This window comes from Lutra lutra, chromosome 7 (genome assembly GCF_902655055.1).
Source record: "Lutra lutra chromosome 7, mLutLut1.2, whole genome shotgun sequence".
Classification (NCBI taxonomy): Eukaryota; Metazoa; Chordata; class Mammalia; order Carnivora; family Mustelidae; genus Lutra; species Lutra lutra.
This window is the reverse complement of record NC_062284.1, coordinates 73,563,462-73,582,528: the sequence shown is the minus strand read 5'-3', so window position 1 is coordinate 73,582,528 and position 19,067 is coordinate 73,563,462. Positions and strand designations below refer to the sequence as shown.

The following is a 19,067-nucleotide window of genomic DNA, read 5'->3' as shown; positions in this document are numbered from 1 at the left end:
CCAGTAAAAGCAGCATTTTCAGGTCTCTCGGGAGCCACAGGGACCTCTATTCTCCCCTCACCCCGCCTGACCCTGTGCGATCAGCAAGGCACCTCCCAGTGTCTCTGGGTGGCCTCCCTAGGCTGGACCCCTGAGGCCCAGGGCATGTCAGAAGCACGGGACCTTGCGGTCCTCCACCCCACAGTTCTCCCTGCTCGGGAAGCCTCTTCTGCCTCTTTCCCCCTTTGTCTCTGGTCCTCCATTCCCATCTCTCCCCCTTGGCTTCAGAGAGCATCTTGTGATTCCAGAATCAGGGCCAAACAATTTCCTCGTGATGGGGAAACCGCACTCCAGCCGTGGCAGCCCTAGGCTCCCCCTCCTCTTCCCTCTGGCAGTCCCCCCTCCCCAGGCTCCTCCACTGGCTCCAGCTGTGTTTTGCAGAACTCCCACTGGATAACATCTGTAATTGCCTCCAGATGTGGGCCACAAAAACACAAAGGGGCCATGAGCTCATCTTTGAGCTCCTTGCATCACGCACAGCCCCCTGCCTCCCCTCCCCTCAGACAACCCCTGACTTTCCCATGCCAGCTTCCCTGGGTCCCCATCCCCTCTAGTGAGGGTGGCAGGGAGGTGTCCACATCCACTGAGATACATAGGCTGTGCCAAACAGCTGTTGGCGGGAGAGGTGGAGGAGGCCAGGCGCAGGGTCAGGGTTCCTGGCTGGCAGAGAGGTGGGGTACCCCTTCTGCCAAAGCAATCACACCAGCCAGCCCTGAAGAGCAGCTGGAGAGAACCGCTGGCCTAGGTGGGGCCAGCGCTCGTGGAGGAAGGCTGTGGAGGGGGCCTGGGCTCGAGCCCAGGGAGGGCTGGGCTAAGGCAGGAAGGGAAGGGGAGGAAGAAAGAGGGCTGCTCCCCTTCAGCTGAGCTGACTCAGCAGCTGAGCTATTCCTCCCTCCAGGCTGGTTTCGGAGGAAGGGTGGGTCAACAGCCTGGGAACCCTGTCTGGGGCAGCAGTTTCGAAGAAACAAAGCCTTGTTATTCTCCCCTTCCGCCCTGACCATCCTGCCTCTCCTGGGCAGTCCGGTGAGATTCCTGTTTTGCCAGAGAGAGGCTGCTCCTCACTGGCCATGGGACAACTGTTTGGCCTTCCTGGGTGTTCCTTCTGCCCCTATGACAGAGCCCCCTAGGCCTAGAAGAGGCTTAGATGCACGCAGGGCTGGGTTAAAGGGTTCAAAGACATCCAGGGAGTCCCCAGCAGCAGAAAGAGAGGTCTGAGGAAACAGAGGGTCTGCGGCCAGATCACAGGACAGGGTAATGCAATTTAGGAAGATTTTCCATGTGGCCTCAGCTTGACCACTTCCTCTTGCTCTGGGCCTCCAAGGTAACCTCTTGGCTGGGTTGGAGAGAGCGCCTGGGCTCTGGGGACCACTTCCCTGCCTCCACGGAGTGTGTATGCCTTCCTTCCCAGCTATAGCCCTGAACCCTCACTGTTCACCAGGGATAAACATATTCCTTTATGAAAAATACCGAAACCCCAGGTCACAGAAAACACAGGTTATGGGTATGCTTTCCATTCACCTCTCTGAGAGAAGGCAGCCACACAAAGAATGTGAAACACCATTTATTCTTTGTGGAAAGGTTGAACAAGGTCAAAAATGTCCTTAGAGGGCACTGACCCAGCCCCGCCCTGCAGGTTCCTGGGGTCCGATGCCTCTGCACCCCCCACCCCCACCCTTCCCCTGCCCCTTGTTAACAAAAAGGAACGATTTGAAGGGAATTCATATATAATAATTATAATAAAAATATACATTAAACGAAACAAAAAAAAAAAAAACCCAAACAAGACAAATTTAGCCGAACTGCCAGCACCGTTCATCCCACACACCCCCACCCCCCCAGAACTCCCCCACCCCTAACATCCCTCTCCTCTCCTCGTCCCCACAGGGTCTCACTCTCTCAAGTCCCAGGTACCATGACCACCTGTGGTGGCCAGAGGAGACTTCGAATGGGCGGGCTGGGTGGGGGAGAGGAGGCAGGACATGGGTAGGAAGGGACGAGGGGTGGGGGTATCAGGCAGTGAGGGGCTAACCTGACAAGACCCACCCAGGCCCCTGCCCCCTCACTGAAGCCAGCTGAGGCTGCTGAGTGCTGTCAGCCCCTGGTCACCTCCCAAACTAGGTGGCCACCCTCATGAAGGTCCCGAGTCACCAGTCCCTGGATGTGTGTCATCTCTGCTCCTTTCTCTGGGCTCCCTACCCTTCCCATACTTGTATGCTGGCTGGAGGAAGGGCACCAAAGTGGAGTAGGTGTGCCCTTCTCCAGCCCTTCCTCAGACCTCCAATAAAACATGGCCTCCCCTGGGGACCACTGCCCACCTGGTGGAGTCCCTGCTGGCCTGGCCCACCTGGCCCCCTTCCCCCCATCCCCTGGCCCTCCACTCCCACTGCACCTCCCTGGTTAGCCTTTTGGTCCTGTCCTATCCCCCTGACTGCTCTGCCCCTTGGTCCCTATCCCAGCTGCCTGCATTTGAGTGAGATTCTTCTTCTGTCACCTTCAGGCTCACCCCAGGGGTCCAGACAGTCCCTCTCCTTGGCCCCAGCCATCCTACCCTGAGAGCTGCAGCCTGTGCTCTCCACTCCTCTAACCCAGACATCCCCAGTCAAGGCTGACATTTGTGAGGGTAAGGCATTTGTGGGGGTAGGGCCGTCAAGGGTTTTTACAGCCCCTTAATGGCTCAGGCTCCTGGGGACGTCCTTGGGGCCAGGTGGGGCAGAGGCAGATCTTTGCAGAGGGGACTGACTCTGAGGTTCCCTCCCAAGGTCTTAGGGTGGCTGTGTGGCCTTCCCCCCCACCACTCCTACTCTCTTAGGGCTCCCCTCTCAACAAGATTAGATTCCTTTAAGCCAGAAAGAGTGGTAGGAGGTTGCCATGGGGGTGCACCGGGTCGGGGGGGGCTTGTGGGGCTGGAGTGCCCAGAGCCTCCTGAGGTCAGAGTTCAGAGGTTAAAGTTATATCAGGGAATGGAAAAGGAGCAGATGACCCCATTTGACCTTTGCCAGCGAGGTCTGAGGGTCCTGCCTTCAAGTGCAGAGCCAAGACATTCAGATGGGGCTGGGCACACACCAAGCTACAGAGGCCCCTGGTGGGGAGCAGGGGCTGAAAGGGGCAGCCCGTGTTCAGCCCCCAGGGGACTCCATCTAGGGAAGAAGCAATGCCAGGGTTGAGGTGGAGAGAGGCAGTCAGGGGATGGAAAACAAGGGAGGTGGGGGGCAGGGTAGGGAGAGGGCCTGGGACAGGTGGAGCAGCCCACCCACCACCACCTGCTGCCACTGGCCTTCAGAGGCAAAGTCCTCGTGGTAGGAGTGGGTGGGCGGCCGTGGGGGTCAGACCTTGTCCAGCAGGGAACGCTGGCAATAGAGCAGTCGTTTCGGGGTCCCATGGCGTCTGAAGAAGAAGACGGCGAGGCCCACTGCCAGCACCAGGAGCAGCAGCAGCACAGGCAGCACCACGGCGGCCGCACTCACCGCCCCGCTGCCCTCTTCATCCACCTCGATGATGATCACCTCTGTCTCCTCCTCCGTTCCCTCGTCCGGCCGGCCCCCTGACGCGGGGCAGCCCATCCAGTCCCGCAGGGCTGACTTGGGGTAGCCTGGCTCTACTTTCAGCTTCTGGTTGTTGAATTTCCAGTATTTGTTCCCCTTGTAGAAGTACGTGAAGACTGCAGTGGTCAGCAAAAAGGTGGCAGGGAAGACCCACAGGGAGGAGAAGAGCGGGAGGGAAATCTGTGAGCCATGCGAGCTGGCTGAGTTAATCCCTTACCCTCTGTGAACACAAGTCACCTTAGCTGTAAACTGGGGTAGTTCTAGTACCAGGCTAGTAGGGCGCTGGGGATCAGGGATCCGACGTGCAGAAAGCACTTTGCTCAGAGCCTGGCATGTGGCAAGGCTTCCAGCCCCCTTGTCATCACTGCTTTCCCCACCATACTGTCCTGTCCGGCTTTCCTCCCGTTCTCCCTTAATCCACTGACCCCATCCTCCCCTGATGGACACCTCCCTTGCCCCTCACCTTCATCGCTGCCCATGAATGACCCTCTGGGAGACTCGGGGATTCCTTCCCAGACCTTGATGTTTTTGGGGTACTCGCTGTCCACTGCCCTGAGCTCCTCATTGAAACGGTAGTACCTGGGAGACAGGAGGGGAAGGGATGCAGTAGGGCACTGGGCCTGTCCTCAGAGGGCAGCGGGGCCCAGACTGAACCCACCAGAAAGCAAAGGGTGCTGACGGACGGGGTGCGGGACAAGGGTTTTGAGTAATGAGGGCCTGTGGCTGAAAGTGGCGGAAGGTGGGGGTGGATGGGAGGTCCCAGGCTGCAAGGAGCCACTGGTAGCCTTTAATGACAGTGCCCGGCTGCTGGGGTGGAGGCACCGTGCTGGGGGCAGGAGGCGCCAAATGACCAGGTCTGAAATGGTGACCCGGTCACTTCCCACTCACTCAGCACCTAATGGAGGCTGTCTGTTGCTAGGCAATGGCAGAGGCTCAGCCAGCAACTAACTTCTCCAGTGTAACATCCCAGGGAGAGGTGGGTCTTTCTCCCGAACTGAGGGAATCGGTGGTGGCATCTGAGGAGGGAGGCCTGGGGTCAAGGGGCTGAGGTCTCACTTGTTTCCCCGGAAGAAGTAGGTCTTTCCATTGGGCATCCAGAAGAGAGCGGCGTCAATTTTGTCAGTAGGCAGTCCTCGGCCCAGCTCCTTGATATGCTTGGGGTAGCCAGGTTCCAGGGAAGCTTCGTCAAACACCCAGTGCTTGTCTCCTGGTGGGGAGAGGGAAGGGCAGGATCAGGGTTCCCCTCGGGCGCTTGTGTCTTTGGAGGAGTCAAGTGGAATCCAGTCCTCCAGGGAGACTCTCCGCACACCTGGAGAACTAGGGCAGAATGCCCAGTTACCTTTGAAGAAGACAAACTTGCCATCCTTCCTCTCATAGGCAGTGTTGATGGATGCGGGCAGGCCCCGCCAGAACTGGCCGATGGGCATGGGGTATCCATCCATCACTTGGTTATTCCTCACCCTCCAGAACCAGCGCTCCTAAAAGGTGTCGAGGTGGGGATGGTACGTTTTGTCTTACAGGGAGTCCTCTGGCTTGGTCCCCAAAGCTTCCCATTGTCTCAGTTCTAGTTCTTAGTCCTCCTACTGCTGTTTCCACCCAGCCTGCTGGGCTTGGAGCCCTCCTGTCCCCCATACTGGCCCACTTCTTCCTCTTACCTTGAAGACAAACATCTCCCCTCGGAGCACAGCCACAGTGTCGAAGTTACCATCACAGATGTTGGGCCCATAGGTGGGGTTTTTGGGCTTATCGGGGACAGAGGGCCTGGAGGTCGTCCTGGGTTGCGGCGGCATCTTGGTGGGGGACCCTGACTGACTCCCTGGCGTAGAGAACATGAGAGTCACTTCAGACTTTGTGGCAGAGGGGCAGAAAGAACAAGTATATGGGTAGACAATCCCCTTGGAAGGTGTGGATGGCCCTATGGGGGAGGCTGAAGCAATCAGGTGGGAAAGGACAGAAAAGGTGGCATCAAAAGTGGGAGAAGAATTAAACATGTAGGAGAGATAATGTAAAAAAAAGAAAGTGAGAGTAGGTGGTGGGTGGAGGCAGGGTCAAGGGGGGTTGGGGGTAGATCGTAGGGCATGGGGGAAAGGAAGGGATGCAGAGGTCAGAGAGGAAGAGCAGAGGAGGAGCAGAGAGATGTGGGCATAGATTACTCACCGTAAAGTTGCTGGATGCCCCGGCGGTCGTCATCGGGCAGCACAAAGTTCTCTGTGTCCATCCACTGGTAAAAGGGCGCCATGATGGCTGAAGGATCATTGGAGTGCTCAAGGCCCAGGGCATGGCCCAGCTCGTGCACAGCCACCAGAAAGATGTCATTCCCTGGAGGGATAGCAATGATTATGAGGGTAGCCTGGGTCCCTTACCTCAGAAGCCCTGCTTTCCCACCAGAGGCTTGGTTTTCACACCTGAGCCTGCCTGTCACGTTTTCCACCCAAAAAGCCATGAAGCCAGTCAGCAATCTATTCCGGGCAGAGATGAGAGGGTGCTCTGGGGACAGATCCCAATCCCAGGGAGACATGTATTAAGGGAAGCTGAGGTCCCGTCTGGGCCCCAGGTTCTGCCAGGAGCTAGAGGTGACATTTGCCTGGAAAGTGGGAAGTCTTTAACTGGGAAGTCAGTTATTGGGTGAGAAAGGGACCAGATGTAAATGGAGCAAAATAAGAATCCTGCTTTCACTGGAAGTCAGATTAGGAGATCTCTCTGTAGTCCAGAGACTTGGGGGTTTGAGGTTTTGGGAGGAGGCAGGATAAACACTCCCCCAAATGATCGTTGACTCTCCCCAGAATAAATGAGTCCCAGGGCTACTTTGCTCACCATTCAGATCCTCATTCCTGACAGTCCAGGGCTCAGCAGAGTCAAAGTGGGTGTCCCCTCCGATGTTGGGGCCCGGGAAATAGGCATGGGCCAGGAAGCCACCCTCGCCATCGAAAGGTGTGCTGTCACCATGGAAACCCTCAGCGAAGAAGATCATGATGTCTGCTTGCTTCTCATGGCCCTCGCGGATATAGGCATAGGGCACTTCTCGGAATCGAAGTGGTGTGGCGCTCTCCCACACGCGGAATGCCTTGCGAATGGCCTCGAATGTGGCATACTCACCTACCTTGGGCGTGTAATTCTGGATGCTGAGGTCCAGCCACGTGGAGGGGAGGAGGGGAGCGTGTTAGCATCACAACGAATACAATTCTCCTTCCCTGTACTTGCCCAGGTCTGATTGAACCGCCCAGCTACCTCTGCTGCCCCGGCTCTTCCTGCTGCCTCGTGATGCCTCTGCACCAAGAAGTGAGGGCTCAAGACCCCCCGCAGGCTTCAGCTTCCTGGCCCTGGGGCGCACCCCCCACAGGCTGCACCTTCCTCCAGGATTACAGCCACGTTTCTCCCCACTCCCAGGGATGCTTCCCAGGGACAGAGGTGAGTAGGATAGGAGGCCTCTGAGTCTATGAGCACAACTGATAGGGAGGGAGACCCTGATGTTTTGAGGAAGGCAACTTGCCTGTTGGACTCACCAGAAAGTGATCTCATTATGCTGCCATTTGAGGCCCTGGATAGCATAGCGCTTCCTTCGAACATTGGCCTTGATCTCGGCCCCAAACTTATCTGGAACGCCACAGCGGGGACGCCTCATGGCCCTGGGGTTTGAGAATTGTGGCCATTAAAGAGAAAGGTCTTCTGAGGAGAGGGGGAGTGCCTGGCTTAGGGTCAGTGTGGAGAAGGGGAGAGGGCAGGAGTCGAGCGCATAGGTAGCAAGATCTCTGTGCTCAGTGTTGTCACTGGGAGGTGGGTGCCATGCAGGATTCCCACCAGGGTCTGGCACTTACTTCATGGTGTCCGCATCAGCCTTGCCCGTCACACGCAGACCGTAGAACCTTTGCATGGCAGCGATGGCAGCTGAGAAGGACTGGGGTGAGCGGTGTGTGTGTGTGCGCAGGTCCCCGGGGGGCAGGTAGCCATACTGTTGCAGCCAGGCCTACAGGGAGAAGAGTGTGGCTTAGAGCATCTCCACTTGGCCCAAGGGGAGCCTCTGCCTCCCCCTGCTATCTGGCATGCACCCTTGGCTTAGGAGAAAAGGGCAACGAGCTCCCAGCCTGGTTCTGGCAGTGGGGCTGGAGGAGTTCCCAGGCTGGACCTGCACTCTGGCCCAGGCCCCAGTATGACTTGTCCTCTCGGGGCTGTGGGCTCAAACAGGGGTGGGGAGCCATGGCTCCGGACTTTGGCTGTAACTCTTGAGAATGGGAGCCCAGATGGCTTAACTGAGTCCTAGGATAGCTTCTCAGAGCTGATTCCTTCCAGCACTTTTCTTCTCTGTGTCAGTATTCTTGTAAATATAGCACGTTCCTACCTGTGAGTGGATTGTGCCCATGGTGGATGGAGGCAGGGAGGCTGAGGGGGGCTCTCTTTTGGGTCCTGTATGAGACCCTCTTGGGACAGGAATGCCATGCCTCTAGGACCCTCACAGCGGACATCTTTTTAGAAAGGAGGAAGCAGAGCAGGAGCTAGGGCTGAGGCTGGCTGCTGAGATAGGACGCTGGGACCTTTGGAGGTGGTGGGGCTGGGACCCAGCCACAGAGCTGGGATCCTGCCACTGTCCCCATCCAAGCATCTGACCTAGGGCTTGGGACCCAAAGACCCATTTGAGGTTCTCAGGAGAGGGAGTGGGAGATGGGGGTCATGGTAGAGACTCGGTGGCAGCATTGTACTTGAGGTATATTGTGAATTGTTCATAAGATAAAGGTTGGCATATTGCTTTAACATAAAGTTAGGTTTTCGGTGTTCGATTGAAAGGCACACAAAATACAAAACCCTGTTGGGGAAAAAAATCCAGCCTTTATTGTAAGAACAATGGAGAATTTTCCTAAAGCCTGAAAAGTAAAGCGAGCCAAGTTATATATGGGATATGAAAACGCTCGGATTCTCTGATGGAGATACTACGTTGGTCCCTGCTCCAGCTTTGCCTTCCTTAGGAGTTCGGAGGGGGCCTGCAGGTTGCTTAGGATGGAAGTCTGGAGTGCAGAGCGGGTAGAGGCTGCTGCTGGGTGCCACAACCCCCGTCCCAGGTTGTCACAATGGATCTTCCTGACGCCCTTCACCTCTAGGCCCAGGCCCTGCTGGCGGAGCAGTGCGCCTGCATTGGGGCTGGGGGTGATTCAGGAGCAGCTGACTGGGGACATGTGCCTGTGGGGCAAGAATTGCAACAGGGTTCTGGGAAGTGATCCCCTAAGGCTGATGGGAGTTAGGGCCCAAGATGTAAACAACCTAGCTTTTCCCCAGCCAACAGGCCTGGTCAGAGCGACCTTAGCACCACCCGCCTCTGAGAGCCCCTCCTCAGGGGTAGAGGAGGGAGCCAAGTTTAACCTCTGGGAGACCACAGGGGAGGAGAGCAGGGTGCTAGAGAACCTGGTTGATCTCCCCAGGAGCTGTGGTCGTGCCCTGGCCTGTGCTGGCTGATGCCACAGCTAGTGCCCGCGGGAGGCCTGCTGTGGCCTGTGCCCAAGTATGCGGGAAATTCCCTTTGCCCTTCGCCTCACCTGTGGTGTACACACACACCCCAGGCTTCTGACCCCTGGTGAGGGAGCGGCTGCTTCAGCTTTGGAGAAGGATGGGAGTGGCTTGCTCCTGGAGCTGGAAGTCAGGAGGACTTAAGTCAGGCCTCCTCAAGCCTCAGGGAAGGAAACTGAGGGGAATTCTCTTAGGGCTGAATAACAGAATGGAGGGTGGCAGAGAGGTGAGGAGAATCCACATCCAGGAGCTCTGGGATAAATCCCTCTTGAGAAAGTAGGCAGGTCTAAATATTCCCACCCACAAAGTCCACCCCATACACGATAGAGAAAAATGGAGACTTAGGCAAGAAAGGGACTTCCCTGCATTCAAGAGAGCCTCGAGGCCTGGAAAGGAAGTGCCCCCATCCCTCTCCTCCCAGGCCTAGGCTCTGAGCAAAGCAAGAACCACAGAGAAGACTAGGAGGTGAGGTAGGAACCACAGAAGAGAGGACTCTTGTGTCTGCGGCTGGGTGGGGGAAGGGCCAAGTGCCAGAAGGGGCTACAAGGAGGAGAGGGATGTCCTGGAGCTGGTGCAGGACTCTGGAGGCCTGGTGGGAGGAACCCGGCTGCCTGAGGCCTGGCCACCCCAGCTCGCCCTCTAGACTGGCCTGGAGAGGGAGCAACTACGTTAGGTCCAAAAACTCAGTTGGCTGGCTTTGTCTTGAAAACTGAGTGGTCTGGAGGTATTCCCCGAGAGGGGGGAGGTCCAGAGAACCCCTCCCACCTCTGGCCTAGAAGTCCTGGAGAAGCTGGGTGGGTTGGGGGAAATGCTGGCAAACTCCAGCAGGTCCTGGATGAGAGCCTCTGAGCTTGCTCCTCCCTCCCTCTGCCTCCCACCCCTCCGTGGCCCAGAAGCAAATGGTGGTTCTGGCACTGGGACTGCCCATGACCCACTTAGAACAGAGCCAGGGCTGCTGCCCCTCCCCTAGGGGGCCTTGTGGGGCAGGGGAGGGAGGGCAGGGCAGGCAAGGTTGGCAGTGGGCAGCCCCCTGATGCCCAGGCTTCTTTTGTTAGGAGCTTTCCTTGCAGGCCTGCGATGAAGACTCCAGGCCAGGGGTGAGGATGACTCCTCCTGCAGGGCCCTGTCAGGCTTAGCCCCAGGTCAGAGCTGTACTCTCCCTGGTCACCCCCACTCCTAGGGCCACACTTTGCTTTTTAGCCTCAGATCCCTTCGGGACAGAGAGAGTGTGTTCTTTCTGGAGATGTTTCCTCCGGGGGTGGGTCTGGGGCCAGGACGGAGGAGGAGGAAGCCAAGTCCAGATCCCCTCCCCCTTCTGCGGCCCTTCCCGGCCCCTCCCAACCGCACCCAGGCCCTGCCGGGCTGAGTGGGTTGAGATGGCCCAAAATAAGAAGCTGATCAAATTCGTCTCCCACCTTCACCCCAAAATAAGAGAGAGAGAGAGCAAGAAAGAGAGGAAAAACCTCCCTAGACAACTCCCACGCGGCTTCCTCCCAGGCGGGTGGGCCAGCGTCGGGGAATGGGTTGGGGGGGCGCCTGAGACGTGTGCGGGTGCCCTGGGCCCGGCCCTCTCCCCACTCCCCAGTGCGATGCCTTCAGTCTTCCTGCACAGAAAAGCAATTAACAAAATTAACAAAAAAGCAATTAACAAAGGCAACTAGAAGAGCCTAAAGGCGCCACTGGCGGGGGGTGGGGTGGGGTGGGGTGGGAGGTTTGGGGTGGTGAGGGGGACAGAGGGAGGAGGCGGCCTCCCTGCCGAACCCCCGGTTCACAAGGAAAGCTTTGTCTGTACGGAAAGGCGGCCGGGGCGCCAGCCCTGCGCGACCTTCGACGCCAGGGCTCCGGGCCGCGACACAGAGGGGTCCGCAAGGGGAGGCGGAGTGGGGCGGGGGACGGGACCGCTCGGCGGGTCTAGCCCCGACCCCACCTGGTGGCGGCTGCACCCGCGGAGGGCCGGGACCGCCCGGGAGCCGCGGCGCGGTCCACAGAGCCTCCCCGGCCGGCGGGTGCGGGCGGGAGAGCGCTGGAGGGCTGGAAAGTTGAAGAAACAACGGACTGGCACATAGGACAAGAAAGCAGGGCAGCGCAAGGACTGAGCGGAGTCAAAGTATTTACCAGTCTCCCTCCTGGTTCTGCAGCTGAGCTCAGAGCCCCGGGGGACCGGGGACGGTGGGCCCCAGCTGTAAGGCTCTTCCCAGGAAAGAACTGGGAAAGAAAGTCGGTGGCGGCGGGTGGGGGTGGGGGGACTGGTTGGGGAAGACAGAAGTTGGATCGACTTGGAAGTTTGGAGATGAGGAGGGAAAGCAAAAGGAGGGGGTTGCTGCTGCCCGGAGCGGCCGAACCCCCGAGCTTGCTGCTCTCCAAGGAGGAGCCTGTCCCTTTGGAGACCCCCGGCTCGCCTCCCCGGAGGGTGCGACTCCCGGCAGGGCCGGGGAAGCTCACTTACTTCGGGGCTGAAGCTGCTCTGGGCCGAGCTGAGGGAGGCGAACGCGGTGGCGAGCGTGAGCAGGGGGAGCAGCAGACTGCCGGTGGGCCGTGGGGCAGGAGACATGGTCCGTGACCGTCCCGGCAGCCAGCCGTGCAGGCTCCGCGGCGGGGGCCCCAAGCCCTGGGGTCGCGCCGCCACTCCCTTGGGGCGCCTTTGTCTTCGGTGGGCACTGAATTTGGATTCCTAGAGCGCTGTCCGCTTGGAGATGGGGGGATTGTTCTTGAAAGTGCCTGTTTGTTCGTCCCCTTTCCCGTTTTTTGATCTTTCTTCTGCTTAGTCTGCGAACTGCATCGCGAGTCCTCTCTCACTCCTCTGGTCCCTCCCTTCTCCCACAGCCTCTCCGCCCCCGCCCCAATGCCCTCCTTTCCCGGTGCGGACGTGGTTGTTTCAGCCTGAATCCAATTACAGCCAAGAGTCGGGTTAAAAAAAAAAAAAAAAAAAGAAAGAAAAAGAAAAAAGCAACAACAACAAAAAACCCACCCTAAGTTGCCTTTTTGTGGCGGAGGCTGCCATCTGCAGGGGTTGAGGCCACAGCTAAGGATGGGGGTCTGTGTGTGTGTGTAGGGGGGGACCTAGGGGACGGGATGTGGGAGACTTTCTCCCCCTAAGCATATTTTAGGTGGCTTGATTCCCCTGGTATTCAGCGTTTGTCTCACCTCAGAGTGGGAAGTACTGGGAGGCTTAGTGTCCCAGGCGGACAAGTTGAGAGTCTGGGATGCTGGTGGTGGTCTTCATGTCCACCACACCTGGGTTGGAGATTGTCTGCTGGGACCTGTGGCTCAACCAAACTGAAACATTTGCCCCTTGTTCTTGACAACCACCTCCATCCTTATCCTGCCCCAAAGATGCAAATAGTAACAAAACCCAACTATCGACCGACCAACTCCACAGCCACACTGGTCCCGTCCTTACAGAAAAGACAAATGCCATCCCTTAAACACCAACATTTACAATCCGACTACTCCTTATACTGGCTTGGGAGGAAGTTAGGTGCAAGGCCATGGAATGTGGGGAAAGGCAAATCAAGTTCAGGGAAACTGTTAGACAAGAGAGACTGGGAGTTTGGACTTTGGGGTTTGGTTTTCCCCTCTACAGTGAAAAAAGGCAATTCCTTGAGGAGTAAAATGTTCATGGACTGACTAAACAGAGAACAAAAGGTGGAGGTATGCAGGGAAGGGGGAGGGAGAGCTGAAGCTGACAGTAGGAAGAGACAGATAAGAGGCTGAGAGCTAGATCTGGAAAAGCCGCCCAACAGAAGCAGGAAAGTGTGGGAGACAGAAAACTCGACCATCAGCGAAATCTAAGATCCCAGAATTGCATTGGTCAGCGAGAGAGGAAGGAGGTAGTAGGGGAAAGAAGGGAGGGAAAGCCAAGCAAGGAATAAAGGAGGCTGGAAAGAATTGAGGTCAGGTAAGAAGCTCCAGCAATGCTAGAGATCTGGAACTATTACAAGTTTGTGGCAGAAAAATGGAAAGAAAGTGCTCTGTATTGTAATGGGAGCAAAGGCCCCTTTCTCCCAGAAGCCATGATCAGTAACAGGAAAGGTTTCCCTGCGTCCTGGGCAGCTTATGGGTTTGTGGGAGGTACACATGGATATTGGATACCTATGCCACAATGACTGATTGGGGGCTGAGCACCTCCAGGGCTCCCCTACACAAATTGGGGTGGAGAGGTATAGATCTCTCTCTGACCAGGCTCTGGAATTCAGCCAGAACCACAGAAACCTCAAGATCCTACTCTTCAGACCTGCAACACCCAAGTCTGGTTCTTCCCATGTCAGCCTTCCCAGTGGGGGTAGCCTCTTGGGCCATCTATCTGAAGTTTAGGAAAAGTGACACCAGTTGCTTGCCAAGAAATGGACCTCAGCCAGAAAGCCTTTTTCATCAGAACATTTATTAAATGAGTAACTACATGCAGTCTGAGCTGTGTATAGGCCGTTAAAGGCCTGAGTGCCGAGCTAAAACCAGGAGAACTACTGCCCCATTTTCATGTACGGAGAGCAGCTGCTGTTCTCAGTTGGGCCAGTCCTATGGCCTGCAAAGGCGAGCAAGGATCCCAGAGCAAGATTCCACTGAACTGGAATGGAGCCAGGGATGAGGGCACTAGGCCAGCTCCTCCAGGCAGTGATCTTACAGGCGGTTCTTCCCGGTGTCCACGCTCTCGTGCTCTGAAGACAGATGGGGAACGTGAAGGCTCTCTCTTCTGGCTGGGATGAGGCATGTAGGTGATAAAGAAGAAAGCCAGAGAGAGGCCGGGAAAGGGAGACAGGAACTGCTTTTTATTGATTTGGTCGTGGGTTCTGCAGGAGAGCCCCTTTGGGTTTAAGAGCATTTTTCTGCTTCCTTTCTTCTTCCTGCAACTTCTCCTGCTGCCTGAGCTGCCATGCCTGTAATCCAGCATCCATTTCCTGTGACAGCAGTACAACTCGTCTCTGAAACAGACAGGAAAACAGGGTGGATAACATCTGGGGCTGGAGCTCTGCACCATATATCCTTTCACTCACAGATCAAAGCTGGAGGTTTCAGCTGGAAAATGACACTGCTGACTGGGGAAGGGGACTGGGTCCTGGAATGGGAAGCGGAGGAGGCAAAATGAGTAGCAGAACGGCTACTACTGTTTCCCGCCCTGGGAGTGCCCCACTCTCTTCCTTCTCCCAGCTGTTAAAACGCTGGTGAAGGGGCCACATGTGAGCTTAGGTGTCAGCACAGCTCAAGCCATATTAAAATGTTCATTTTTTCCCTCCCAGTACACACAGGTTGCCCTGACTGGGCTCTAGCCACTCACTGCAAACTTCTCCCTTTGGGCTTTTCTTCGAAGTTGGCCTCTCATTGGAGGTGCGGGGCGGCCATCTATAGATGGAAGTGAAGAAAAAGATAGGTATTAGAGATGGCTGGCAGCACCCTGTGAAGGCAATGGGATAGGAACAAGGGAAGAAACAGTCGCTAGTTCCTCTCTCCCATTTCATACCCGGGGTGGCTTCATTCTCCAAAAACCCGTCCCTCAGTGTCAAGGGTAAGGCATGCCAAGAATAAACTCTAAGGCATAGTCCTACTCTATTTCACTTACCCCTCGTTATCTTGGAATGATCCTTTGTAGGGCTGAATCTCTTATCTCACACCCCCAAGTTTTTATTTGAGAGGGTGGGCAGGGGGAGGGGCAGAGGGAGAGACTCTCAAGCAGACTCCCTGCTGAGTGCAGAGCCCGACCTGGGGCTCAGTTTGGGACTCAGTCTCAAGATCTCAACTGTGATCATGACCTAAGCCAAAATAAAGAGTCTGATGCTTAACCGACTGAGCCACCAAGGCGCCCCTCTCCTGTTTTATCTTTAGAAACCCCTTACTCAGGCAGTCTGATCACTGTTCTACTCATCGTGAGTCTTTGCTAAATTCCATCTCACTCCTCAATGAAATGCTCTCTTTTCCTTTCCTTTCAGCCCAGTTCTCGTACTTAGGCCCCCCTAAAACCCTATCTGCCCAGAAATCCTCCTCAGACCTCTTTAACTCTGTGAGCTCTCTCCTGAAAGAAGTGCCTGTCAGGGCGCCTGGGCGGCTCCGTTGATTAAGTATCTGCCTTCGGCTCCGGTCATAAACCTGGAGTCCCTGGATGGAACTCACCTCATCAGCCTCCCTGCTCAGCAGGAAGTCTGCTTTACCCTCTCCCTCTGCCCCTCCCACTGCCTGCGGTCTTTCTGGCTTGCTCCCTCTTTCTCTTAAATAAATACATAAAACCTTTTTATTTTTTAAAGATTTTATTTATTTGACAGAGAGAGATCGCAGGTAGGCAGAGAGAGAGAGGAGGAAGCAGGCTCCCTGCAGAGCAGAGAGCCCGATGCAGGGCTCGATCCCAGGACCCTGGGATCATGACCTGAGCGGAAGGCAGAGGCTTTAACCCACTGAGCCACCCAGGTGCCCCCATAAAACCTTTTTAAAAAGTGCCTACCAGTGGGGCACCTGGGTGGCTCAATGGGTTAAAGCCTCTGTCTTCGGCTCAGGTCATGATCCCAGGGTTCTGGGATCGAGCCCTGCATCGGGCTCCCTGCTCAGCGGGAAGCCTGCTTTCCCCTCTCTCTCTGCCTGCCTCTCTGCCTACTTGTGATCTCTGTCAAGTAAATAAATCTTTAAAAAAAAAAAAGTGCCTACCAGTGATTTAATATTCATCTAGTTGCCTTGGGACATTTATTGTACTTTTTTTTTTTTTTTTTTTTTGCCTTATTTGGCTATCTCAAATTCTTTTGGAAAGGTGTGGAACACTGGAGTATTATTATTTTTTAAGATTTTATTCATTTGACAGAGAGACAGCATCAGTGGGGGGAGGGGCAGAGGGAGAAGCTGACTCCCCACTGAACAGGGAGCCCAATATGGGACTCAATTCCAGGTCCCTGACACATGACCTGAGCCAAAGGGAGACGCTTAACTGACTGAGCCACCAAGGCACCCCCATTATTTTCTAAAATGTCCATGCTGTTTTCCCAGCTAGACTTTTACAGATTATGTCCCTAGGTTTCACTGTAGTATAGTGCAGACATACAAGCATATCACACAAATTCTACAAATATCTGCTGACTTGGTGAAAAACATAGTATCTGACCTTAAGTCGTTTATAATGAAGAAGAAAAAAAAGGACACTTACTTTCTACAAAGTAAGAAACAGTGAAAACTCTGCCCAAAAGTTTTGTGGAAACGGAGAGGTACAATTAAGTAACATGTCCAAGACCACAGTATCAGCAAGTAGAGAAATCTTAAATAAGAATCAATTCAAGTCTTTCCAATATTCCATACTACTTTTAGGAGACACTGGGTTTCCTGCAGTAAGTAGCAAGGGGAAAAAATCTTTACCATCCTTCTTGGGATCATACTCCTAAAGAACCCAATAGGGTATGAGTATCCAGGTCTCTGTGCTGTAGAAGAGGGCCTCGCCCCTACCCCGTTCTAGTCCTTGCTTTGCGATCACACACACCTAGGTGTGTGATCACAGGAACTCTAAGGCCTCAATTTTCCCACCTGTAAACTGGAGTCCCATATTGGGTGTGGGGAGTGGCTTCAACTTTTCTAAGATCCATCCCTCTCTTCTAGGAGTAATAGCTATATTTTCTTTCTTTCCTTTTCCTTCCCCTCCCTCCGCCCCAAGTAAAGAGAAGAAACTTCTGAAGGGTGCTCTTCATTCTCAATCCTCACCCTTCTAACCCCTCTCTCTGCGATGTTCATTTAGGCAAGTTTTCAAAGAGCTCACCTTGCATTTGGTACCAAATTTTCAACAATGTACTCACCACACTGAATGTTGAGTCTTTCTAACTTTTTAAAAATCATTCCACCACGAGAAATATAAAAATCTTATCACTCCCTCCACCGGGGCGTCCCAAATTAGAATTATCTTCTGCTCATCCTCACAAGATCCTGAGCTAGCTTTACTTTACATAGGCGTAGTTTAATTTACAAAACAAACAACTGGGCTCCTTCCCCCAACTCCAAATATAAAGTTCAGGACAGGGGGGCCTGGGTGGCTCAGTCCTTAAACATCTGCCTTGGGCTCAGGTCATGATCCAGACTCCTCTGAGACTGAGCCCCGCATGGGGTTCCCTGCTCTTTGGGGACCCTGCTTCTCCCTCTCCCACTCCCCCTGCTTGTGTTCCTTCTCTCACTCTCTCTGTCAAATAAATTGAAAAAAAATTTTTTTAAATAATAAAAATTAAAAAAACCCCAAAGTTCAGTATGTTGGCCACTCAAACACATGCCCACCTCGACCCCCTTCTCCTCCCCCCCCTACCCCGGCCTCGCTCCGTCTATGGGCATCTCCTCTGGGAGAAACTGAGTTAACTGTCAGGTCAGCGCTCACCCGCGTAAGACCAGTCTGGGAGCTCCGTAAGGGGCCCGTAGCCGGAGGGGTTGGCAGCCAGGCCCTGCCTGGGTGGAGAAAAATAGTCGGGTGAGGATTCGGCCCAGCTTCCGGCTTCGCAGTACCCCGCGCCCCAGTAGCCGCCCAGACCCGCACTAGACCGGCACTCACTGGAGTCGCCACTGGCTACCGGCCTGAGCCGCCACACTGCTGTGCAGCCTCCGGATACCTGCAGGAAAAACAGAGCAGAATTGGAGCAGAGGCCATGGAGTCATTTCAGGGGTCCTAGAACTGCCCCAGCGGGCTCCCGAGCCCACCGACCCCACACCCACTTACTCAATATCAGAGAACCTAAACCAGCCATACTGGAGGCCGCGGTGTCGGAAGTAGGCGTGGCGTCGGTGGCTACGCGCGACGCTGCAGGGGAAGTCGGAAGCCGCCATCTTGAATCTGGGATTCAATCACGGGCCCCGCCATCTTGGGGCACTGTACGGAAAAGAGGACAGAACTGCGACCGGGGTTTTGGGGGGCAGAGTGATTGGTCTGCGTGTGAATCGCCAGTAATGATTACATCCTGTGTGGAAGTCGTGTCCTAGACTGAACCATTTGGAACTGCTCCAGCCACCTCTGCGCAGCGATATCTAGTCCTTCGGAATATATATCTTTGTCTTAGAGGAGTATGTACCTCATTCTGCCTTCTTCCTCATCACTGTAACGTTTTTCTGAGCCTAAGAGTCAAATCTAGAATGAATAAGAAAATCTGGGTTTCAGTCCTTATTTATTCAACAAAATTGAAGAGCTTATATGTGACAAGCATTTTATTAGGTGCAGGGGATTCTGTGGAGAGCAAAACAGATGTCATCACTATTCTGATAAGAGCTCCGGGTCTAGAGAGAGAAGACAAAAATAATCACACACATTACTGTAATAGTACCGCTGAGATTGTAGAGGGTGCACAGGGGTGCAAGAGCACCTGGCCGCAGGGATCCCAAACAGACTAGGTTCAGCCACTTGCCACTGACAAAATCCAAAGGCTGAAAAACTAGTGGTGAAATAAGAAAGGAATTCATTTCAGTGTGAGGCCAACACTGGGAAGACAGCAAACTAGTGTCTCAGAGACTGTCTCCAAAGTGCCAAAAATACTTTGGGATTTATATAAGGAAGATGAGGGGCAAAGGTGGGTGAATAGATGCAGGTGGGCAGTGAAGGTCAAATAAATTCTTGTCTTAGAGTCATTCACAAGTGGGATCTTGCTGGCTCAGGACAGTCCTTATTTCTTGAGGGGTCATTTCCTTCCCCTAATAGGTGGCTTTGCCCTCAGGGTCTTCCATCTGAGCCCAGAGTGGAGCTGGAAAGAAGAACCCAACTAGGAAGTCTGAGGCCAAAATGGGAGGAGTCATCCTCTTTCAGGATGAGTGTTGGGAAGGAAAGTACTCCTTTGTAGCTATAATGGAAACTTGATCTGGAGAAGCCCATTAAAGAAGGCTTTCTTGAGGAAGAGGTCTTGAAGCCAAGATCTGATTTTATCTTTGTAAGGGCTAACACCACATATTATCTAGAATAATCTGTGCAGGTCACCTGGGTGGCTCAGTGGGATAAGCCTCAGATCATGACCCCAGGCTCCTGGGATGGAGTCCTGCATCGGGTTCTCTGCTCATCGGGGAGCCTGCTTC

General features: G+C 54.7%; 2 protein-coding genes across 3 annotated transcripts; both read right to left on the bottom strand.

Annotated features, from left to right (window-relative positions):
- Positions 1-1,584: 1,584 nt before the first annotated feature.
- Positions 1,585-11,903, bottom strand: MMP14 (matrix metallopeptidase 14). Its single transcript, XM_047736362.1, has 10 exons — positions 11,521-11,903; positions 7,397-7,545; positions 7,085-7,207; positions 6,396-6,703; positions 5,739-5,900; positions 5,237-5,397; positions 4,921-5,059; positions 4,638-4,788; positions 4,045-4,160; positions 1,585-3,697 (listed from the first exon to the last, which is right to left on the bottom strand). Exons 1-10 carry the CDS (start codon positions 11,623-11,625, stop codon positions 3,363-3,365), a joined length of 1,749 nt encoding a protein of 582 aa, XP_047592318.1. The 5' UTR covers positions 11,626-11,903; the 3' UTR covers positions 1,585-3,362.
- A 1,532-nt stretch (positions 11,904-13,435) lies between these two features.
- Positions 13,436-17,815, bottom strand: MRPL52 (mitochondrial ribosomal protein L52). Of its 2 annotated transcripts, none has more exons than XM_047736374.1 (5): positions 17,731-17,813; positions 17,566-17,623; positions 17,395-17,462; positions 14,347-14,411; positions 13,436-13,993 (listed from the first exon to the last, which is right to left on the bottom strand). In XM_047736374.1, the coding sequence occupies exons 1-5, from the start codon at positions 17,756-17,758 to the stop codon at positions 13,841-13,843; spliced, it is 372 nt and encodes a 123-aa protein (XP_047592330.1). In that variant the 5' UTR covers positions 17,759-17,813; the 3' UTR covers positions 13,436-13,840. The 2 variants fall into 2 exon arrangements, with proteins under 2 accessions (XP_047592330.1, XP_047592331.1); XM_047736375.1 differs by having other exon boundaries at positions 13,884-13,993; positions 14,340-14,411; positions 17,731-17,815.
- Positions 17,816-19,067: the final 1,252 nt, after the last annotated feature.